This window comes from Carassius gibelio, chromosome B7 (assembly GCF_023724105.1).
Source record: "Carassius gibelio isolate Cgi1373 ecotype wild population from Czech Republic chromosome B7, carGib1.2-hapl.c, whole genome shotgun sequence".
Classification (NCBI taxonomy): Eukaryota; Metazoa; Chordata; class Actinopteri; order Cypriniformes; family Cyprinidae; genus Carassius; species Carassius gibelio.
The window spans coordinates 33,714,039-33,739,489 of record NC_068402.1 but is presented as its reverse complement, the minus strand read 5'-3'; the positions used below and the strand labels follow the sequence as shown (position 1 = coordinate 33,739,489).

At 35.8% G+C, this 25,451-nt stretch overlaps 1 protein-coding gene and 1 long non-coding RNA gene across 8 annotated transcripts in view; one reads left to right on the top strand and one right to left on the bottom strand.

Moving 5' to 3' along the window:
- Positions 1 to 24,139, bottom strand: part of LOC127961682 (transcriptional enhancer factor TEF-1) — a 74,453-nt gene extending 50,314 nt beyond the window's left edge. For 4 of the 6 annotated variants that reach the window (XM_052560910.1, XM_052560913.1, XM_052560914.1 and 1 more), the window contains exons 1-3: positions 23,949 to 24,138; positions 23,410 to 23,517; positions 1,941 to 2,193 (exon numbers count right to left, since the gene is read on the bottom strand). In XM_052560910.1, the coding sequence (XP_052416870.1) occupies positions 1,941 to 2,088 (148 nt within the window). In that variant the 5' untranslated portion in view covers positions 2,089 to 2,193; positions 23,410 to 23,517; positions 23,949 to 24,138. Of the gene's footprint in view, positions 1 to 1,940; positions 2,194 to 23,409; positions 23,518 to 23,654; positions 23,866 to 23,948 lie in introns of those variants that run through there. The other 2 variants (XM_052560911.1, XM_052560912.1) reach the window with 2 other exon arrangements.
- Positions 15,747 to 23,263, top strand: LOC127961685 (uncharacterized). Of its 2 annotated transcripts, none has more exons than XR_008154488.1 (3): positions 15,747 to 17,467; positions 20,896 to 21,054; positions 22,928 to 23,263. It is a non-coding gene; the product is annotated as an uncharacterized LOC127961685 (long non-coding RNA). The 2 variants fall into 2 exon arrangements; XR_008154487.1 differs by having other exon boundaries at positions 22,923 to 23,263.
- Positions 24,140 to 25,451: the final 1,312 nt, after the last annotated feature.

The window sequence follows — 25,451 nt, the reverse complement described above, 5'->3', positions numbered from 1 at the left end:
AACCCTCTTTATATCAGTCTGAGCACTGCTGAATCTTGCACTTGGACTTGATCATTTAAAACTGGTCAGCCAAACCTATTTTCAGACTTTAACCCTGAACAGAGGGAGTGAATGAGAGCGAGTTTGAGAGCAGAGGCTGTGTAGGGTGTTTCGGTGACCGTGTGGCCCGAAACACTTTTTGTAATGGCAAATGAGAGGCTTTGCTGCCACTCCTAAACTTTACATTTGATTTGGCCGGAGGGGTCACATGACAGCTGCAAACGAATGCCCTGAGGGCCTTCTGCTTTCACTTGACACTGACAAGCTGTGAGGGACTCCAACACCGCGGAAAGAAAATATTCCCTCTTTCCATGACATCATCCAGCCTGGAATGGAGGAAAGGGGGAGGACGGCAGGAGCAGGAGAGGAGGAGGAGGGGGTGGCACAGCTGGTGACAGCCGCAGTACCATCTGCTCCTGACTAATAGTTCATGCTGCTTTACTTACACTCCCACTACCCTGCTGCAGAGGCCCGCCAAGACTTCAGAGATGTCTGATTGACAATGGCTCTCATCTTCCCCACCACTTCACTCTCATGTGATTCCTCAGAGCCCTCCGTTTCACTTCTCACCTCCAGCGATCAGCTCTGGGACAATCCAAGAGCCCTGAACACCGAGGCTACATCGTAGGGGATTCGTGTTGTTACTTTGTTGTTTTACATTGACGACAGGTCTTTTAAACAGATGCAAAGTGGCAAGTTACCAGCAACAAGTTATAACTCTGTCCACGGTAAAAATAAAGTATTTCAACATACTTAACACGAAAACAGTGTTCACAATCCATTTTATTTTAATAATGAAATGTGACACTGGAAAAATCTAGTATCAAACTTTTTCAACCTGTAATGTATTGGTTCTTAAAAAGTGGTCAGGTGGATGAAGGAGGGAAAAATAATAATGCTTGGTGACATTTTACTACAATTTGAAGAAAAGATTACAAAGGAAACAATGCATGCATTCATTTATGGTGTTAAAATGTGACACTATTAAATATCTAAACTCTAATAGTATAAAGTCTATTTTATTCTAACAATATCCCAATCGTTAGTTCTGCAAGACACAGGCAGATTTAAAAAAAAAAAAATACAAATTTCTCATAAAAATTACAATTGCTATTTAAAATTTGATTTTAAACAATTCGGATTTGCTGTGCTTGTTTGTAGGGAACAATTTGGCCATACCTTTGTGATTATATCTATATGGTTAAATAATAATAATAATTACTTAACTGCAAAATAAAAAAAATATATATAATAATAATAATAATAATAATTTTAGATTACTATAAAATTATAATACTAATATTTATTTTAAATTAAAATTAAATTAAATGTATGCATTTAGCAGATGCTTTTATCCAAAGCGACTTACAGTGCATTCAGGCTATCAATTTTTACCTATCATGTGTTCCCGGGTAATCAAACCCCCAACCTTGCGCTTGATAGTGCAATGCTCTACCACTTGAGCTACAGGAACAGTGTATTTAAAATACTTTTTTTTTTTTTTTTATTATGACCTGAATTGTGGCCAACAAGGCCAGGAACATGTATTACGAAACCGGGTCAATATTGATTTCCTGTTGATTTACCAAACAGGCATTGAGCAAGATTTTGGACCAACTAGATGTCACTATGTCTGGGGGCCTGCCCAGTGCAGCAAAAATTGGAAACCAAGTGATCCTAAGTGTCCAATTGTCATGATCAATGGTCGTTCTTAGGACAAAACCTCATATGAGCATTAAAGAGATTTAGCACTTTTATTATTTGCCATTTTATAATTTGTCAACTGAGCTAAACCAAAATTAACACCTTTCATTTTTCTCACTGCTGTCGAATGTGTTTCCAAAGAAACAGAAAAACTGATTTTGGCCATATCCTGTTTGGAAGAGCCACTGAATTCTTACCATACATCTTGCCCTCATCCGAGAGGATAATTTTGCGGCGTCCACAGGGCGGGTAGATGGCCAGTGCCTCCTGAAAGCTCTGCTCTATGTCAGGACTCCACACCCCCTCGGCATCGTTGTCAATGGGCTTGTCTGCCGAGTCGCTCATCCTCTCAATATCCTCGGCAGAGCTTTCACTGCCACTCCAGCTGCTGGGATCAATGGCGGCGGTTGGGACCTCCAAGCCGAAGCCTGGAGCAGACTAGGGTGAATCCTGAAAGTGACAAACAAAGACAGAGTTGTGGTTACACTCCAGAACAGATGTCTGTCACTGAGATATCAGGTGATGCAGTTGTTCGGTGGTAGGATCATTTTCAGTTCATGCCACTGGTTGAGCCAAAACATTTCCAACCATTCATAAAAATAGAGCTAAGTTTTAAAGAGGTTGCCCTCTTTGGTGAATTCAGTGAATGGCTTTTTCATAGTTGTCTCTGCACATTAAACTGGCATTAGAGAAAGTATTTTAACATTGTAAAAATTACACATTGCATAGTACTGTTAAATTGAATTTGCTTGCATTTCGTTAAAAAGATGGGAATACTGACATGAATATAGTGCAGTTTTTTATATGGAGAATTATGATTTTATGAATTTTGAAGACATGCTTCTTGTAACTGATATCCAATTGCCTGAGGAAATTAGGTTTCTGACTAGAAGGTTTAACCTTCAAACATATCCTTAAACCACCTGACATCTCAAAAAAATTGCATAGAAACCATAAAACTCCTCTGACGAAAGGAGAACAATATCAACCCCAGCTGCCTGGTCTCGAGTTGCCCTTGCTTGTCAACATCCAGGGCAATACTGTTATCATATTCCAATGAAATTAAATAATGAACCAACATCTATTCTGTAATGTGAATAGCCTGAGAAACATACAATAGCAATTTATTAATAATAAATTTTAATAATACAATTTATTAAAAATAAATACAATTTCAGAGGATGTTGAAAAACAAATGGCCTTCCAAATAGTCATTTAGCAGTTTGCCACCATTTTACTTCAGTATCTACATTTACATTTTACATTTATTCATTTAGCAGACACTTTTATCCAAAGCGACTTGGCAAAGAGTTTCATATCGATATGGTTGACAGCCTCTAATGCACAATTACCATTTTAGATCACAAACTGTACTATATACGTTTTATTTTCAACCTGAAAGCATAAATCTAGGCTATGCCAACGGTTTCAAAGCACAATACAAAACTGTGACATTCATCCACTGATGCTCTTTAATCAGCAGCGCTTAATCCGGAAGCACGTATACTTACTTGCCAGCAACCCGCCAAAATAAAAGTTTGAATATGATGAAAATGCTTTTGTTTATTTATTTAACAATACATTTACAATACTTAAAATTGGGAATACATAAAGCGATTCTTCCTAAAGAAGCAAACAAAGTAGTAGTAAATAGTAGCATTTTATTTTGACGTTTATTTAGGCAAATAATATTTTAATAATATTATCACACACTATTATTTAGTTTATTTACTCTTTTTTTTTTCTTTTAAACTAAATAAGTAAAGTTTAATAATATTATAACTATTATTAATTAATTTTTTTATAGTTGCATTTAATGGGTCACACTATATGCAGTATACTCTCTTATGAGAACCAGGCTGAAAAAATTATGTGCACCCCTGTATATATATATATATATCATATGAACCATTAAGCAGGGTTATTATAGTGATTGTAAACTAAAACCATTATAAAATTACTTGAAATAAAATGAACATGAACATAAATACAACAAAAAATTATTTTTATTTACTTAAAATAATTTTTCAACTAGCTGCCAAAGCAAAATTTCTCATTTTAAATCTAAAGTAACAAACTAAAATAAAAATAAAAAAATACATTATATAGACATATTTTAAAAAATTACAAAACTAAAATTAAAATGAAAACCGAAAAAAACTATTAAAGATACTAAATATCATGTTTTTTGTTTGTTTGTTTGTTATATAATGTTGACTTAAGAAGGCTTGAACCAGCAACTTTCCGGTTACCAGCAGAGTTTTGGCAACTAATCCAAATATCCCCATAAACTGGGGTCATAAACCATAAGAATGCAATTTCCTCCTGAATTTTTCTTTATTCTCTACCCAGTTTCACAAAAACCAACAAGGATGTCCAACACACAACACCTCCGAGGACTTTCATTCTTAGAGACTTTCCCCATTACTCCGTGTGCCACCCCATCTCTTCCCCCACCCTCCCGACAGCTTCCTCTCTCCGTGCCTGCTTCCATTCAGCCAGCACAAGCTGTTGTGATGTGGGACTAGCAGCATATGTTTCTTCTAGAATGTCAGTTCACGAGGGGGAAGGGAGCAGGCTGTTGGAAAAAAAAAGGGGGAAAAACGCTCTGGGAGAGTGGAGGGAGCTTTTACTGAATTCCGTGTTTGTGTGCTGAATGCTGACACTGCAGAACAGACTCACAGACTGATGAGAGAGGAAAAAAAGCCTCCCCTTTCTGACCACTAAATGGTTTGGGCCTTCATGCTCTCCCCCCCTCCAACCTAACTGAATAATGAACTACACTGGTAATCACTTCCAGCGCTGCTGCAAACATAATGTGGTTGTTCAGTGCAGTACCTCATCCTGGAACCGCTTTCTCCCCCCACTGTCAGATATACAAACTGTTTAAAGATGGCCAGTTTAAGGGGAACGCTCAGAAGCTCAGTGTAGATAAACATGTTTACTTCAGCTATCCTTGCAGTGCTGGCTCCCATTTGCTAACAGAAAATCTTCTTGAAAAATGGCTGCCATTGGTCCCTCGGCCAAGCGTGGCCTAGTTGAGAGAGGGAGCTAAGGCCAATGTCTTAACACGTCCGTTTCGCCTGATGGAGTTTGACTTCCCTATAGAAAAATACTAGCGACAAAAGGGTGTGGTTTCAAAGTGACATGAACTATACAACTTTAACAGTTAGATTTAGTTAAGCGTTAGCTAGACCATAGTAAGTTTTTACTCTGTAAAAAAAAAATAATAATAATAAAAATAAAGTTGTAAAGATGGAATGATTACCGGTTTGTTGATAAATCATGATTAAATTTCCCACGGTAAATATTAACGTTTCTTATTTTAAAGGGGTCATGACGTGGTTTTTTTTTATTTTATTATTATGGTCCCCTAGGTGCAATTATAGTATTACTATAGTTAAAAAAAAAAACTTTTAAAATGTAGTGAATTATGACATTTTCCCACCCTGTTTCTCATCCTTTGATTCAAACAGTCTGTTTTTGGGTTGTTTCCCCTTTAAGAGTTCAGTGTTAACGCCCACTGTTATGATTGGCTAACGACATTTGATGGAACATTTGCTGAATGAGCGTAACTGTTTAGTAGCAGGTGATGCATTCGAAGCGATGGCTCTTGCAATGATAAAACCTTATATGTTTGAGCCGGAATCAGATGAGGAATCAGAGGAAAATGAACCATCACCACAACAACGAAGACTGGATCAGCCCGTGTCCACATGGAAAGTGAAACTATTTTGAATTAATAAAAAAATTGTAACCCGAGACACTTGAAAACGGATTATTGTTGCATAATTATTCTATAGCTTAATATGCTAACAGTTTAACATTATTTACCTAATTTCAATTAAATGAAAGGGTGTACTGCGGACAAAAATGCATGCACAGGTCATATTTGAAGATGCAGCATTGATAAGGCAACATTTTTAATCTTTTATTACATGTAGGCCTACTAAAGGCGACATATTTTCAAGATTCTCTTATACAAATGTGTTTATATTAGCCAGTGATTAAAAGTAATATTGTAAATACCCTTAAATGACAATTCTACATAAATAGGTGAGAACTGCTCTGTTTGTTAGAACGTTAGAAAATACAATGTAAAGTTTTATTCTATCAATTGTAATTGCAGTATTATAAAAATATGGACTATAAATACTTCTTTTTAGGCAATAAAGCTTTTAAGCTTCTTATAAATATAATTATGATGACACAGGTTAGGATTATATAAATAATACCTTTGCTACGACACTTTGCTACGACACTTGTGAGGCGCACGGCGTGACAACGATCCGAAATGAGCATAGTTGTCTTGTGCTGAAGGCGGTCATATGCAAATGGTTGGAACGTCACTTCGCACCGTGACATCACTTCTTACCATGGATCCAGAACGAGCTGTATTTAGAGCTTGATTAAATAAATGGCTCGTTTATAATGGGGAGGACGTCTTAAGCTATGAAACTTGCAGGACGTTTTAATGGTACAAAGACCTCTTATATTCCAAAAGATCAAGGCAAATTTGGTTTCTCATTTCATGACCCCTTTAATTATCATTAAAACACTATTACTGCAATTTAATTAACTCAGGATAAGTAAAAAGACTATAAAGCATAAATTAAAGTTTAAATAACAGTATCACGTGTGAATAGCACATTCGGAGTGAAAACATGAAATTTTAATTACCGCTATATATATATATATATAGGTAATTATACAAATTAATATGAATTAATTAATTATATGAATGTACCTCTTCAGAAAAGATTCAATGACATTTTAGTTTCATCTTTGTTCCATATAATAGCCCACATAATTACAAAAAATAGTGTTCTTAATTGCAGTTCTGCTTTATCCACGGAGGTTAAGGGAAAGCTTTAATTCTGCTGTTCCATAAGTGCCACCTAGTGTCAGAGAGTGGATTTACATTCAGCCTGTGTGCAGTTTTTGTCTGACCAAAATATTTTATAGTCCATGTGACATCAGTGCTTCAACCTTAATTTTCTGCAAGAATACTTTTTTTGTGTGCGAACAAATAAAAATAATGAATTTATTCAACAATTTATTTTTTTCTCGCAGATTCATTAAATAAAAGGTAAACCACTTGGACTACTTTAACAATGTTCTTCCTATGTTTTTACTATGTTTCTTGAATGTGGTAGTTATGGTGCTGTCTATGGAGGGTCAGAAAGGTCTCAAATTTCATCCAAAAAAATAATAATTTGTGTTCTGAAGATGAATGAAGGTCTTGCGGGTTTGGAACGACATGAGGGTGAGTAATTAATGAGAGAATTTTCATTTTTGGGTGAACATGGTTCATTGTAGAAACTGCCATGGCAGCTTCAGCCTTTCTCGTCACTTTTTACAAGTATGAGCCAAGGAGTTAAGAATGACATGTAAAGAATTGTAAACGGTACAAGACTGACGGTACAAGATTCGATTTAATGACATGGCAGTAAACATGTATGCCAGGTATGCCTGAATAAAAGCACATACTGCACTTTTACGAAACTAAGTAAGCAAACTGGGATTTGTGGAAACATGAGCACCTGTAACAATGCTACAAAGTCACATACTGCAGTCAAGCATCACATATTCATTAGCAGCCAACATTACGGCAAATTGGTGACCTGTAGCAAATTGTTCTGCATAATATGCATTTAACACAACATTGGAGTGTAAATTCAAGATAATTTCAAAAACAGACGATCAAGATTTGAAGTAAAGCATTTTTTTATAATATTACAAACCCTACTGACAAATCACAGTCATTTGTCTGTTCTAAATGATATATCACATTTAGCAAATTACCATATTTTCAAAGATTATTTAAGCCTTCGTAGTAAAATGTGCAAGTAGCAATTAAAGTGTAATTTGCACAAGATGAATGCCAAGCTTAAACTACACAAGATGGATGTTCAGAATAATACTAGACCATGGCAATTTCTAACCACTCACTGCTCTGAGGTTTCTCATCAGACCAAATGGATCTACTCTGAATTTACATTTCCACTTACATTAATTGGAGGTTATTCTGCCTTGGATGGTAATGGAAAGTGTAGTACCTGGTTTTGGATAGGCAGACACTCTTTAGTGAAGAGAAACAGTTGACCTGATGCAGCGAATCACTGCCACTTGACTGGGTCATATGATTAGGTAAATGTTAGAGACCAGGCCATGGATTGTAGGCCGGTAACTTCTTAATGTTACATTTGCATTTACAAGTAAAAACAAGCAATGTTTGCTGTTGCAGATCAAATTTGAAATAAACATGCATTTACAAAAACCAGTGTTAAAGAAAAAAATCAATAGCCTAAAAACAGCCTAATCACACTGCATGGCTGAAGTCCCTCGATGATCATTTAGCCTTCGATACATCAACGTAAATGATTCACCCTTTGCCACTATTTCATACAACATCTCTCATGGGAGACCCAGATCAATGCCGCCTAAAAGATAATGATAATTTCCGCCTAGTTCGAGAGCGCTGCTTTATTGGATTACTTCAACATGCACAATAAATGGGAGTATGATTAAAGTAGGATTTTATCTTTTAGCCTTTTCCCCTGCAATTGATAATGAAGCAGTCATTCAACAGATAGGACCAAGAAAATCCTTTGCAAGTCTTACAAGTGATGTAATAGGGGGAAAAATGTGCTTGCTATTTTGCAAAAGTGAACAACATAGGAAGACGATTCTATCAGGTCACTGTCTTATTGTGTGCGCTCTCAGAAACAATTTCACAGCAAACTGTCAGTTCTTACATGTCTTGTCTAAATAGAGACAAGCATCAGTTAAATGTTTGCTGGGGCCATTTCTGTACTTCTAGGAGGGGGCATATTAAAGTTACACCTAAGAGAAACAGACATAGCTTTCAAAAGAATTAAGAGCTATGAAAGTGATCTTTTGAAAGTAACCCTTTAATATTATCTAAACTAATGTTGTCACAATACAAAAATCTGAGTTGTTGACACCAATATCAAGTGAAATTTCATGATAGACACCAAAGTAGGGGTGTCGCAATATACCGGTATTGTAGATAACTGTGATATTCAACGCAACAATTATCGATACCGTATTAAATTAGTGTGTGATGATAAACGGTTATTAGCGATAACCAGAATATTTAGAATGAACAGTTCTCTTAAATATGATAACACCACATGTAAATACTCCATCACCAGCTCCCAGGTGACAGTATTGTGCCTTAACGCTGATACCGGTCACACAAAAAGACGACACAGCACTCGCAGCTATTCATAGGAGAGCCGTGTTCATCAGAGTAAGTTGCCATTATTTTACTAGTCATATAATGGGAAACGTTATATTAATAGCCGTTTTCTGTGTTCATATATTGAAGTAAAGGATTAATAAGTACCGCGTTTTCTTTACTCATCTTATTTTTTGTATTTGCAATCAGTACAACCTGTGCATAATAACACTATTTCTTTGTTCAAATCTATTAATAGTTACATGATTAAAACTGATCTTGAAAAACTGAGCGACCACATTGCTAAATTAAACTTGTAAAATGTTAAGTTGGTCGCAGTGCCATGCACTTAACACCGAATCTGCGGGCATTCTTCAGTAAGGTTCATTAGTTAACATTAGTAAATTTCATTAGTTAACATATATAAATAACAAATAATAATGAACAATATTTCCACAGCATTTATTGATCTTAGTTCATGTTAATTTCAGAATTTACTTATGTATTATTAAAATCACAAGATGTGTTTGTAAACATTAATGCACTGTGAACTAACATGAACAATGAATGACTCAATTTGTGTAATAAATGTATTCTTCATTGTTCATTCATGTTAGTAAATACATTAATGTTAACAAATGACATCTTATTGTAAAGGTGTTACCATTAATATTTATTCATCATACTGTTGAACTTCACAGTATTTTTCTGTCTTGTTATTTCATTGGATTTTCAAAAAAAGATGAAGAACAGAGTCTTGTTCCCTGCATTTATCAGTATCCTTATGTTCGTTGGGTGAAAAAGAAAAACTCCAAGTAAAAAATAATTTGACTGATATCTTTTCCCTACAAGGTTTCTATAGATATCACGATATATCGAAGTTGTGAATTCTTATGGCCACAATAACCGTGATATGGAAAATCTAATATCGTGACAACCCTAAACCAAAGCAAACATGATTGTGCCATTAAAGAAGCTCCTTCATAAAAAAAAAAAAAAAAAAAAAAAAGAGGTTTAAAAATTCAATTAAATGAAAACAATGTCATGTAGCCTTCAAGTATTTCACTTACATTTTTGGCATCGTTTTCACTTCATGGCATGCATAATTATTTGATTTACTAATTTAATACAGACTTAATGCTGTTGGAATTTGTAATTAAAATTAGTTGCAAAGTTGTTGTTTTTTCTGCGTTTTCATTTGCATTAAGGATGTACCAGTACTGATCCTGGAAATATTTCTGATGATTATTATTTTAACGGTTTGGCAAATAACTAATTAATATTGCACTATTTAAACCCTGTACTGTTTATTTTAAAAAAAAATTAATAATAATATATATATATATATATATATATATATATATATATATATATATTCTACTCTACAAGTGAATTGAAATATATTACAAATATTGAAATATATTTAAAATAAATTTTTATTTTAAAATGTGTATGATGTATTAATACCTCAGCAAGATGGCATTTTGACCAAAATGTTCATTTAATTCGCAAATGCAGCCATCACGGTGAGACCTACATATAAATATGTGACTGGTATTGTCACATTTTTAATACAGACTTGGAACTTTCACTTCCAAAATGCAAACATGTTGGTCTTACCTAATGAAACATCTTGAAGTATGTCTACAGAAAGGCAGATAAAGTGAGATTTCCTTAGGTGCAGCAGCTCACAGCCACACACAGCCAAAAAGCCTTGACAAATGCATTTTGGCAAGAGTGAAAAAGGATGTAGCTGGAAGCCTTTCCATTTTGACTCATTAAAAATTACACTATAATGGAGAAACAAGTGCTACTCTGTGCTCAAACAATGTGAGCACCTGCATGTCGCATGGAGCACACACTTCCACAATACCTACAGGAAAAAAAAAATCCTTTTGAATATCTTAAGCCAAATTCTGTTTCGGGCCTAACATTTATTCTCAGAACAAAAGTATATCACACACTAAAATATTCTAAATAATATTTCAAAATTATCTTATAAAAATATATAGTCTTTCATGTGAATGTCTACTTTTTGTATTCATCTTGCTGAAGTATGTAAAATCACTGTGAATAAACAACAGATCTAAAAAAAAAGATATTTTGATTATTAGTATGTTACCGGGAACTATATTATCGTATTGCCTTGAACTGTATCAGGCCTGGCCTGGCTGGGTTTATGGATATTTTAACACTGCTTCTTATAATCATCATATTGCCAGATTTTAGGAATCAACACAATAAATATAATTGTATTCCTTTGTTTCAGACTTGCATGAGATGAATAACCATGACGGTGATCATACAAGCCCACAGTATTGTACAGAATGGACTGTTATTTTTATTTTCCTATATGGCGGCTGCCAATCAAACTGTAATTCCCTGTATCAGCCCGAGGCACCACACCAAACACCGTTAACCTTCTGCACACATTAGAGACATCCACACTCATTCACTTCTATACCTCTCTATGCATGCATATGTGTGTGCATACTGTACATACAAGCTTTTGTGTTTGTGTGCTCAAGTGTGTCAGCACATTTGTGTTGCATTATGCGTGACAATACACCAACAGATCTGAGCCAGGATGTGCCTAAACATGCCTCCCTCACAACTCGATGCCATTATATATTCTCTCCCATAACAACTCCACAGCTCGGGATACATATGGAAGAGAGGAAATGTATGAGAAGTGACACAGAGAGCTCTAAACATGTCTGTGGGGGCGTTTCATCATTGTCATTAAAGTGAACACATGCCTTCATTGTCCGATTATTCGGATTATTTAAGACCAGACAAAGAGAGTCACGTGTGAGAGAACAAGTTATTAGTCAAGCACTGTATAAATGTGTACCGTGAACTCCTTTGAATACACATATTTGATGCTTTTCTGCTGTGCTATAATGAATATATTACATTATTAGCATAATTCTTATGCTAATTCATATACTGGTTCTCAAATAAGGTTTATAAATGTGCCCTTTAAGAGGTTACTCTTTTGTGGTGGAAATTTGCATTTCAATAACTTATTTGTGTTTGCACATCTCTTGCTGCAGTGGTGTATATGTGCTACAGTCATTTTAATCATTTCACAATGTATAATACTGAAAACACTCATTTGGATGTTCATTAACTTGTCGTTATTATATCAAACTCTTCTGAATAATAATAGTATACAAACAATCGTGTAAAGGATTATAAGTAGAGCCACGTGTTTCTGGGTACTTTTTTCTATTTTCTGTGGAAGAAATTAAAATATGGTAAAATGCATTGAATGAAGGGGAGAGGACTAAGCATTATATGTTCATATAAACTATTTATGAACATGCAAGGACAATGGACATTTACATTTTGTAAAATGTCCAGCTTTAGAATTCTATGGAAATCTGCAGAGCTTTCTATGTTAAATCTGTGGATAATGATTCCAAGAAAACCTAAACAGAGAGAGTTTTTTCTTGTGGGATGCTTGGTGGGAATTGCAAGCCACTAATCACTATAAAGCTGCTTTGGAATAATACATATTCTGAATAGTGCTATACAAATATGTTAAATAAATTTTAATAAACAGGAATTTAATGAATTTTTGGTCTTAAAATATGTTTTGTTTTTACTCCAAGAGGTTTCATTTAATTTCAGCATTAGTAAATGTTATTGCTTTTTTGCTTTTTAAGACTTTTGGGAATTCTAAGACATGTTTGAAGCAGTATTGTTATTGTTAACGTAATCTTTTTTTCTTAAATTGAAAAAGCAGAAAAAAATATATAAGTATAGCATGGGAAAATTACACTTAAAAAAACTTCAATTAATTAGAAATATTGAAGTATTAAAATTACTAAAACTAAAAATAAATTAAAACAAAATATATATTTTTTAGTGCTGAAAACATAAAATTTGAAACAAACACGAAAATAACAATACAAAACATTTATAAAGACTACTATAGAACATGGATAATACTAAAATAACTGGTGTGAACTCAAATTATATATTTTTTATTTTTAGAAATAAACTTTTAAAGGAAACATTTAAAATTGCTGATGTATCATAAGTATATATGTATATAATCTACTAAATTAAAATAAATTGCATTGCTAAAATAATTTGGTCTTGACACAATCTGAGGAGAAATATATATAGTTAATATTGAAATCTGACTTTTGATTGCTGATTAAAAATGGAAAAAAATACATTTGTTACAAACAGCCAATTTCAACAATAAACCCAGAACCTGACCAATCATACATGGCTTCTAATTAGAACCGATTAGTCAAATAGTCATTCGGGCAACCCGAGGATTAGTCAACTTTTGTAGTTTTGCGCATCACTTTTAGCTCGAACCTGAACTAGGCAAAATCAACAGTGCCGAACATTCATAGTTGCGAGATAAGTGGCTCTCCACTAACTTCAGCGTGATCAGCTTCCTACATCTCCGGCTCTGGTCACAAGCCTGTCAAAGCCAAAGTCTAGTGTGCACTGCCTGTTAGAACACTAATTATCACAGCTTCTAAGAGGCAGGAATGTCACCTGTGGAAACAGTTGCAGCCTTAACAAATAATTGCATGTTCCTTTCTGCCCGTCTCCAGCACCATGGAAATGGTCTTATTAGCGAGATAAAGGAGGAAGCAGGCAACAAGTGAATGCCATGGTGAGAGCGGCCCGTGGCTGTGACACGGCATGATGGGAGATGACACTTATCGACAGATTACATAAACCACTCAGGTTCTAGCTAAGCAGGAATTTGGCTCCCTAAATGAAGAGAACCAATTTCAGCCATCGCACAGGGCCGAGGTAATGAAATAGAAGATGAGAGGTCTGAAATGTAATTTTCCACGCGGACTCCTTTTGTGCCACTATCTCTGAAGGTGCAATAATGGTTCGCTGAACGACTTTCACTGACCCCATAATGACCCACGGTAGTTAAGGTCCCTGAATGAAGAACTATAATTACCATATAATTACTAAATACCTCATATTGTGTATTATTTGCTGAGGGGAATTATTTCAGTAATGTCTGAAGTATTTAAAAGTATGCTTGTTTGGAACAAGCTGCATCAAATTATGCATATTCATAGCAGCGAGACATAACTGAGATTCCACGCTCCGCATCCGTCCGCTAACAAATTCATTATCGCTGGAATGTTTAAAACGACTTTAGTACAACGCATGAACCTTGAGAGGCAATTTTACTAATTTTTAAGCCAAAATTGAAAGGGACCATTCAGATTTCATTAACATTGTTTGCATAATAACATATTTTCATAGAAACCAAAGTCTACAATGACTGAAACTAAATCAAAATGCTTCATCAAAATGCCTTGTCAGCCAATTATCAGTTTCCTCATCGCATATAACTTTCTAGTTCTTGCTATGTCCCTTTCTTTAAATATTTTAACTTTCATTTGATTTCAAAATGTTTTAGAATTAAATAAGTGTGTAAACATCGTTATGAATGCTTTTTGAGTTTTAAGTCTATGAACACTCCAAGAATCTCTGTTTGCAAGGAAAGAGAAAATCGATTGATCTGTTTTGTACTGGATCTTTCTGCTGGTTCCATGAATAAATCTAAAGTCCCAGAGCGCTGATCAATCAATGATTGAGTCTCTCACAACCAATCTCCTAAAGCAGACTGCAAAGGTCCAGTGGAGTAGACGGCCACCAGCGCTCTCCTGCTGGCAAGACCCAAGCGTTTATTTCATGCCTCTTTAAACTGATAGGGTTAGATGCGGTGAAACCGTCTGATAGCATCCAACTCAAACCTGAGGCCCGAAGCTTACCGCCCAATGCTGCAACCCTGGGCCGCTTTGGGATCAATTTCTGCTGGCCGGAGTGCTGGATTGATTTACAGGGCCTGTCAAAACAACTTTCTCCACCTGCCTCCAATGCGCCACAATCATGTGCAATGTTTGGCCCATCACACCCATGGCACACGAAAGGGCAGAGGCATTAGTCCCATTTCCTGCCTGAGGCTCAAAGTAATGTTTTGCACAAACATGAAAATTTTCATGACTCATTCCAAACCCGCATGATTTTCATTCTTCCGTTGTTTTGAAGAATGTTCATTCATGCTCTTTTCCATACAATGAAAGTGAAAGGGGACCCAATGAACGACTGAAAAAAAGAAGTCTCTACTTCTCATGCACTACATTCCCAAGTCTTCCGAAGCCTTATAATAGCTTTGTGTAAGGAACAAAAGAAAATGAAGGCTATAATGTCATTTGTGTGACAGAAATATGCACGTTACGAGAAAAATGCAATTTGACTTAAGATCAATGTAATAATCCAGAATAATCAACATAAATTTGATTGCACGGAAACGACCTGCATGAAAATTCCGCTCTTTGTGTTACAAAATAGAAAACAATCAAAGATTGGATTCAAATGAATGCATTTCTTTAAATAACAATAAAGAATTCAATTATACTTCAATATTGTTGACCTTATCCATGCTTCTTAAGGATGCATTAGTTGACCTTATTAAAAAAGCATGTCTATTACATTATGCATCAAATTCCACATTCCCAACTTGCGTTAGACGTTAAACAAGTGTGGAAATAGTGCATATAAAACAAGTACTAAAAGCTGTGAATAAATCCTGAGACTTCCCAGCCAGAACGAGGACACAGGCCGAGCGACATGCGGTGAGGCATGAGGAATGAAATGGCAGTGATGAGCAGAGAGGCCATCTGCATTTCACAAGTCCCAGCATGTCAAAGACAGCGTCGGTTTGGACTGCACCTCCATCTGTCATAAATCACTTCTTCCCACCACAGCACTAATGGCGGAAAGGTCACATGGAATTTTCTGACACGCTGTTTGTTTGTCATCCATCGGCAAAGGGATGCGCCCGTGTTTATTGGTGCCTCATGAGCAGCAGCGACCAGATGAGACCCATCCACCGGGCTCTGCACTAACATGCTAGTAAAACCACCCAGCTGGTCAGGTTGGGCAAATGCTATTTAAAAATATTATTTTGAAAGGCTATTGGTTCAAAAAGCTTAATGACAATCAATCATGGACATGTTACAAAATGTTACAGTTTCTTACAACCTCTAATACAAGTTCAAAATTAAAAGAGTTTCCTTAAGGGACAGGTCGAACAAAAAATTTTGTCATTTACTTACCCTCATGTTGTTACAAAACTGCATGAATTTCTTCTGTTGAACACAAGACAATATATTTTGCAGAAAGAAAAAAAATGTAAACGTGTTTATTCAAGCTAAAAATGTAATTTTTAGGTTAATAATTAGGTTGGAGACAGACCAGCAAAAATCATTTTTATGGGACCAGTCAAATAGAAAATAGATCCTTGAGGAAACATTTGCCACTTTCTCCAGTGTACTTACACCTATACTCAACTGTTTTTAGTTTAAAGTTTAAACTATAAACCACACAGTTGGAGTGTGTAGCTTGTTCAATAGTGGTGAGCCAATAACTGTTCTGCAAAAACCGATTCAGTCTGCCATTGTTCAGAAAACAGTGAGTCTCGTGCTACACTCATGCCATTGGCTCAAACAAATACAGTTATGTTTAGAAAGCACCAAAGGATCTTAACCGTAAGGTGTTTGTGTTCCACAAAAGAATGAATGTTGTGTGGAGTATTCGTTTACCATTAAGAATGATTCACTTCACCTTTAAAATCAATGGATGAATAACATAGTAAATGTCTGCAGCCACTGCAGCCCTGTATATAAAACAAGTCGAGCCCCTGGAACTTAATATTTGCATAAGGCATTGGAGAGGTTAAGCAGTGTTTACAAAGCTGAAGGCCGCACTGTAGCAAGATTTCAAACTCATTGAACATGCCCACTTTGCATACTAATGTCCAGAGGTAGCTTAAAGTCTGTATCTTTTCCCTGTAAATCCAGGCCAGCTCCAGGGCAGAGGGAATCTGCCCGGGCCCCGCCGCTCATGATAACAATACAGCAGGAATTAATGAAAGGCCTGCTAGGGATTTATTACGACGGAGGAGACCAGAATACGGTGCCAGAGATCCTGGACGCTCGACATTTGAATACAGGCCACAAATTATAAACACTTTCAGTAAATGAAGTGACTGAGTGTCTTTGTTCCACAGGCGTACATCTTCCTATTGCTAGCAAGGAACAGGGCGCTCAAACCACTAGCGTGGCCAGCTCTGGGAAAGGAAGTTATTGAAGCCTGGATTTCCTGCTTTCAGCTGTGGCCAAGAACTTGGAGGTTTATGGCGGTTTCAGGAACTGACTCATCTAATGATTCATGGATCAAAGATTGCTTTTCACATGTGTCTGGTCACGGAAAAACTTGCTAGAATAAGAACGTACAACAGTCAAACAGTATGCTATAGATGGCTGAAGGGAAGGGTATTATTAAATATAAAGGACAAGTTCTTCAGAATAACATTTTTTTTTTTTTTTAAAGAAGTTCAGACACCATTTGTATCAACATTAATTTCTTCCTCTGAACTGACTAAGCCCTCCATCTGGTTTGAATTACAAGGATGTAACTTTGAAGTGTTGGAACTGGTCTCTCTAGCCTTTTCAGGTAAAACAACAAGCTAAAAATTCTCTTGAATTCACAGAAAATCTCTTCTATCAGGAATGTTTACTTGAAGAACACTCCAAAATCAGGCAAAAATTTAATTTCAAACTAACGTGGTCTCTGTGTTTTAAAAAGTGTGCATGTAAAAATAGCTCCAAAGCATATTAGCGCATCATAATCACTTCTGCAGCTGATAGGCCAATTCAAAAATTTTTACATTTTTATAATATTACCAATGGGGTGCAAAACATTAACAGCACTAGCAGAAATGGTCGTCGGGACGAAGTGTGCTCTGAAGCTGGCAGTCATTTTATGGCAGTTGTCCTGAAGCACATTTACTTACATGACGTCAGTGGCTAAGAGCCAGCTTTTCATTTTGGTGGCAATTTACCTCAGCTTCTTTAAGGGCTTGTTGTTACAACTAACAGCAGACCACACTCAGCTATTCCCTTGGAGAATCAATTTACCGTTGGTCGTGCTCAGACGCCAGGCTACCGGTTTCTGTTTCTAACACAAAATTAAAAGACCACAAATTTTTTCAAGAAGCGCATGAACATTTGATTTAACCTACGTTAGATTAGTAAACATTAAATACACATCACTCAATTTAAAATCAGAGAAAAATGTGTCATAATGATTCCTATATTCTTCCTCCTGATTCAAATCCAACCTGAAAGTTTCAATGTAACGTGAAAGCAAAAAATTAGACCTTGTCCTAGATGATACACATTTGAAAGAAATATAAGGATTAGAAAAAAAGTAAGGATTTGTCTGCATATGCTACACTTAAAAATGTGACAAGAAACTAATTTCACTCAGAAATTGCTAGTACATTTTACAATTATTCATAAAGAAAAGTGCAAGTAGCACCTCGTAGTAAAATCTGACATTTTGAAGTAGAAAAGTTTTAGAAGCATTACATTTTAAATTATTTATTTTTTTCAATTAATTTAATTTTAAACTACTGTTTACTTAATTTGCATTTAAAATACAAAAAATTCCATCAAAAAAACAGAAAAAAAAAAACATTAAAAGAGTGGCAGCCCTTTTCACAACTTAATTTAAACGCTAGTTTAAACAATGAATTAAGTGAGGAGCACTGAAGACAGCAATGCGCTGAAACGTTTGCTGGTGTCCATTCTGTTTTTAACTCACATGCACTTTGCACTTTTTTGCACAATGCAAATTGAAAAATAAATAATTTTTGTAGACTTTCAGTCTTGAGTGGATCAGTGTGCGGTTAGCCATTCCTCCTGTTCATTAAGTGAACAGTGAACAATACTTGATGGACGTTGATTAGTTTTAAAATGTCATTGTAGCAGCTGCGGTTTTGATGCTGCAGAAGAGGCCATCTTTGGTAAGTATGATGTTAATAACCGACTTTCAACCATTATGACACATTTCTTTCTTTTTTTCTCCATCAAACGTATGGAATTCATTTTCTTCAAAACATTGCATTGTGTTACAAACAAAAACAGAGGCTCCATCCAAAGATCATAAATACATCTGTTGAGTTCATCAATCAGGAAAGAGTGACTAATACTGGGGTTTGTACAAAACGGCATCTGATCGGTTCAGCTCTTTATTTATAACAGCTGTTTCCATTACATGAAGAACGCTCTTGTGAGAAGAGCCATGAATATTGCTGAAAAATATAACTATCCTCGTATAATACGAAATGCAGTATTCCTTCTTAACCTTCGCCTGCTATTATGTCAATCATTAAAAGTAGGACCTTCCAAGTACCTCATATTTTCCATGACTTTGATGTTTTTTTTTTTTTACCCCTCCCGGTGATAATCTTGATTCCTCTTCGACCACAGACAGATTCTAATAGGAAATGATGCCTATGAAGAGTAAAACACACAGGAAGTGGCTGTTTGTGTTGGTCTGTCTCCCAGCAGAGTTTAGTAGTTCACATTACCCCGACCACAGAGCGCAGCAAAGTGAGTTAGCTGCTTCTAGAAGTGGCAAAGGCACTTTTGTGCGGTTCATTCGTATCTTTTGTAGCCTTGTTGAGGTAAACCCTATTTCATAGTGTATCGCCATTATAAACCTATTTGTTCCACGCTGCCCAACGAGTGAACATAAATCACACGCAGTCAGTAAAAACATCAACATGTGAGAGAACATACGCCTAGCGAGGCCAAATGCATTTCTTGTTTTTAATGTCCCAGGTGTTAATTCAAGAAAACCGCTCATTAGGACATTATTCAAAAGAACTCTTTAAATGATTCACTAGAATGATGCAATGTTTCCAGCAGGGGGTACAAAAGCAGATCAATGGCAGGTAGACCATTTTGGAAACCATATAGCAGATTTAGTTTGAACAGTTTATAATAAAAAATACTGAAGATGCATATACTACATATTCCAACTCCATGTGATTTCCATCAGTCATTAGCTATGTTTCCATCCACCTATTTTAATGCGAATTTTGGATTATCGCATAAAATAATGCTGGATGGAACGTGAAATGCCAAGACACGCATAAATTCTAAAAATATGAAGAAAAAAAATAAACATATGTGCACAGGTGAGTAGGATAAACTTTTAATCCAATAAGAACAAATTTGCATAAACTACGATAGAAACACATTTACCGAATAAATTCTACAATGCGCATTGAAAAATGAATGTGACTTTGCACTGAAATGGGAAAAATTGTCTAACGAGTGTGAACCGATCTCGTTACCAGCATCTATATGTTGTTTTGGTCATTCTGAAATGCCTGAGAAGAGTGTGCCATCAAAGTATTTCTGTATAATTACTGTCTTACATGACTGCGTTTCCAAACAGAAGGCATCTACCTCTAGGAGCAATGACCGAATTTATTGTTTTGCGTCTGCTCTCTCTGAAGAGCAAGTAATTTATTACATATGAAAATTATTATATTCAGTGACTTCTCCTTTTTTTCTTAGAGGTATGTTGTGCCAGTGTATCAGGAAGTGACGATTTTGTTCTCTTTGACTCATCGGATTGTTTATTCCCAAATGTTTTATACGATATTACAGTTTTGCCCATATATTACTTTTGCATCTTTGGATGCAAAGATAGCTACTCATACACAAAATTTGTAAGCAAACATCCCACACGGGATCATAAAAAATACGAACTAAGGAAATGCTATTTAGCCGAGAATATTCTCCAACTTAAATTCGACTTTTTGATCTTTCAGCCTTTCAAAAGAAACTTCTTACACTTCGATGGCAGTCAACAGAAAGTTGGCGACTTAAATATGAAGCGATTTAAAATGCCATTGATAAGCTCAGGGAACACATATCTTATCTGAAGCATAGATGGGACATATGGTGCCACAGCCGCCTGTTGCTGGCATAACAATAGCCCGTCCTGGCCATGGTATTACCTTGGATTCCCTAAGCAGTAAACGCAAGAGTGTACGTTTACATTTGCATTTTTTCCCCTTACAGGTGCAGAAAGGGTCTAAACCAGATGTCTGCTTAAGCACAACACTGTTTGCCTTCTACAATTCAACAGCCTCACACACACTCCTCCCCGGCTCAGCAACAGGAAAAACAATAGGTTCTCTCTGTGCGCTCCCGTTCCCCCACAATCCTCCATTCCCAGAGGTAACCCAATCCACTATGTCTGAGCAATGCACCTATTCTCTTCTCATTTCACAACTGAAAGACTGCTTTCTTCCTGAGCCACGCCGGAGAGCACCACTGAAACAGAAAGTATTGAAATGAACGTTTTTTTTCCCTCCTGATTCAAATTCATTATTTATGGTCAGTGACATGCGATTTTTCTTAACAGAGATTGTAGCTCTATTATAGAAAAGGGCCATGCGGTACTTTTGGGAGGTAAAACACAGCTTCAAACTGCCTCATTTGAAAAGGAAGCAGTAGGAAAATCAGCTTCAAAAGTTCTGGGCAATAAATAACTAGCCTATTTCCATTCTTTGTAATACATACTCGAAGCTCATTGTATATCTACACAAATAATGAAAGGTGCAGTTTGTGAAATGAAGATTGCCTGCATATATCGATCAATGCTGTGCAAAATTATTTGAGCCACATTTAAAGTTAATAGAGAATCTATTTCTCATTCAGAAATAATAATAATATATCATTAACACACTAACGGTAGATAACATACAACAAAATCGCTCAGACAACACAACTCACTAAACTAAAAGTTAACTATTTGATCATGCATCAAAAAATATTTCTACTCCAATAGCATGGTTTATTTTTTTATATGCCATAATGAGTACTTTGATAAGGTTCCTCCATTTCTCTAACCAACTTATCAAGAGTCAGATGTTTGACATCAAGTGATGGGTTCATTAAATACACGACAATGTTTCATTCTCTCACTTGAAAATGTCAAGCAAGCATGTATTCAACAGGTCTATGTGTGAGCACAGAGCACTTATTGCTATGCCTATTTTACACAACAAGCAGATTTGCTTCTCATCACTGTGATACTGTAGATTCTGACAGAAGTCAATCTGTTTACTGTAGTACATGATAATGGCCCAGTTAGAGGACACAAACAACGCATTGTGTCACTCGGACCCTTCTTTATAAAAGGGCCAATGTGAAATATAAGACAATAATTAACTGCAAGAAAAGAGGTCTTTTCCCCAAAACACACAATAGAGGAACTTGTTCCCTGTTGAGAATTAAAGTCCAGAACAGTTCAAGGGACAGCACTGTTAAAGATTTTGCATTAGAAAGACAAGAAATACATAATAAAACAGCTACTGTTTTTTTCTTACCTTACACTGTAAACGTGAAAAGCTATTTCTACCTGCGCTGTATCAGTTTGTTTCCATCCATTAACAATCATTTTGTTCACGTCTACAAAGTATGTCAAAATTCATTAAAGATTACATTTAAATTGGTCAAAAAAAGACTCTGGCATCACTGATTTACCTAGGGCTATAAAATGCGCTAAACTGTTTTTAGTTTCTACAGTTAAAACTGTAATAAATCATCAGGGTTCTAATTTAAAGAAGCTTTCTGGTGACTAATATTAAGTTACAGTCTTATTACAACAGTATAACAGCAAGCATCTATAATGGATGAATCATAATTAGCTTGATTATACAGAATTCATAAGATAAAAGTGAAACTCACAGCTCATCTAATTTTTTTTTTTTTTTTTTTTTTTGAAGCTGGAGGTGTGAATGAGGAACAGAGGCATGTGCGATGTCATAATTAAATAAATCACAAAAGGACAGTGAAACGGTTAAAAACATTGTAGAAGAGTAATCTTAACGCTATTAGCTAAAAGACTGGATAGTTTTAGAGGAGTTGGTGAAGCTAGTCAGTGATGAAGTGCTAAGCTAAGCTACGCCGTCCCGCTGTTACTATCGTTACGTTCATAGTTCCGTTCCTTGTGATGAAACCGCGTTTGTAAACAAGTGGCTTTAAAATACACACGGTAACTGACAAACTGTGTTTTTAACCTGTGTTTGTCTTTTATAAAGTCCAGATACGACACGCCGAAGCACGACGTTACTCCAGAGGAAACAGGGCGGGCAAATCCCAACAAAGGAAGGAAATGACAGAGGAACAGCAGCCAGATTCTCCCATGCAATCTTTCTGGAACAAGCTGATACATTAAAACTATGTCAACATCTGCTAGAATGGTGTCTGGCAGTTTGGGACAAATAAAAGGGATACTTCTATAATTGTACAACAACAGAGAAGTAACGTGAAGTTTCTCCAGAGTAAACAAGTCTGGGAAGTTCAGTGCGAAGTACGCAGGGTTGATGTTGATGTTGTTGTTGTTGTTGTCTTTAAAATAAACGACACACATATTAAAGCTCACGGATGTGGTCTGTGTTTTCCGAGTCGTTCTGTGTGTGTTACAGTAAATAACCAAGCGGCCACTGTGATATAACTCAATAAAGATGCCACGAGTTTACGTTAAGTTGGTTAAATAAAGAGAAGAAAAGTCAAATGTGTACTTACGGATGAGATGTGAACCGAAGCTGGGGAATAAACGCCAAAGATACGCGAGCAACAAGTCTCTCTCCGCGCTATATTTGTGCTCCGCTCCGAAATGTGCGGCGTAGCCAACTATGGAGGAGAAAACAGCAACATTTGGATCCGTCATCTTGTCCAAAAAAATTATTTTCATGCAATAATCAATGTCCAAAAAAATGTTCCCTCAAAACGACGCGTATTGTTTCTGGGTGTAAATGTACATGACTTACTGCAGAGCACGAGCGCGCGAGGTCAGCTTCTTTAGCAAAAAATGTGAAAAATGTCAAAGATTTTCGTGCTATGTCAGACTGAGTCACTGGACAAAGTGAAAGCACCCTGTTGCTGCTGCAGCGTCGAACTAAATCCCATTGAAAAAAAAGATACTTTGAGTCCGACCCATCTTGTTACATGCCTATCAATAGTCATAATCGCTAAAAACAGTTTTGCATTGCTCGTCTGTTTTAACTTAATCCGTAAAATCGTTTGCTCACAAGCCGTCAAAGGCTAATTACCTTAAAACTTACCTTAACGTCCGCTTTATTTATATCAACATTTAAGTTCGGCCCCTTTGTTTTGTTCTACTGTGGGTTTGTATAGTTGTTTGCGAACTGTGTAAAGTTATTCTTGTGTTTTGGGGCCGGCCGGGAATGTGAACGGGAATCTCCGCCGCACCGAGAGAGATGCGAAGAATGCTCGGAATGAGAGCAGGAATGAAATGAACGCGAGTTGCGTCGAGTTTGCAGCAGGGCGGAGCCAGAGGGTGGCGTCATCCCGCAGCTTCTCCCACATCCATGGGGATGACCTCACAGGACACGTCCAAGCCGTCCTCCAATGGGAGACAGCGCTTTCTTCTAACCCACTTGTTTGCAGCCTATTGATTCGGATGGATGTGATAATAGTTCTTGCGAGGTTTTAATAGCTCGCTGTCTTTCCTGTATATGCCTTTATTTAGGTTAAATTAATATAAGAAAATAGTTCATCATTTTTAATTAATTAAAAACATATTTCTAAAAATGTATAATTATCGTACAAATAGCCTATATAACATTTATCACAGTACTTTTATTAGACGTGGCATGCTTATGGACACTGGTGCCATCTACTCTATATATAAAGCATTAGATTAAATTATGTAAACACTTGTACATAACATGTGTAAAGTTATGTACAGCATGACATCACAAACTGTAATTAAGAGTGGCACTTGAAATTGCCAAAAATTGTGCTAAATTTATGAAAACTAAGAACCCACCATGCACACCACAGATCCATCTTAATATCCTGAAATTACTTTTATTTAGACACAGAAAGTAGTCCAAATATATTCCCCACTTTTCTTAACACTAGCTATATGATGAATGCAAAAATATACATTACCGGTCAAAGGTTTGGAAGGATGATTGTTCTAGTGTATTTGGGGGGACAGGCTGCATATATTTGTAACATTATTATGATTTATTTATACTAGAACAATAAAAACAGCAATATTGTGAAATATTACAATTTAAAATGTTTTATATTTGACTATATTAATCTAATATATTTTTATTTTATTCATTATTTTTAATGTATTCATATATATTAAGATAAATATAAATATAAGCATATTCAAATGATGTATGATATTATAGTTTATTTCTGTGATAGCAAAGCTGAATTTTCAGTAGTCATTCTTCAGTGCCACATGATCCTCTATTTTGTTCAGTTGTTTTTGGTGATAATTTTAAATAATGTTTCTTATTATTTTTCCTCATCAATGTTAAAATCAGTTTTGCTGCTTAATATTTAGGTGAAAACTGTGAGATTTTTTCTTCAGAATTCTCTTGTATCTTTATAAATGTCTTAACTCTTACCTTTGATCAATTTAAAGCATCTTTTCTAAACTAATGTATACATTTCTTATTCTTCTTCTTTAAAATCTTATGTACCCCAGACTTTTGAATGGTAATGTAATGCAGCTTCCATTAAAACCTTTAGCAGCACTATTGTTGTCAACATCGATAATCATAAGAAATTTGTGTTGAGCA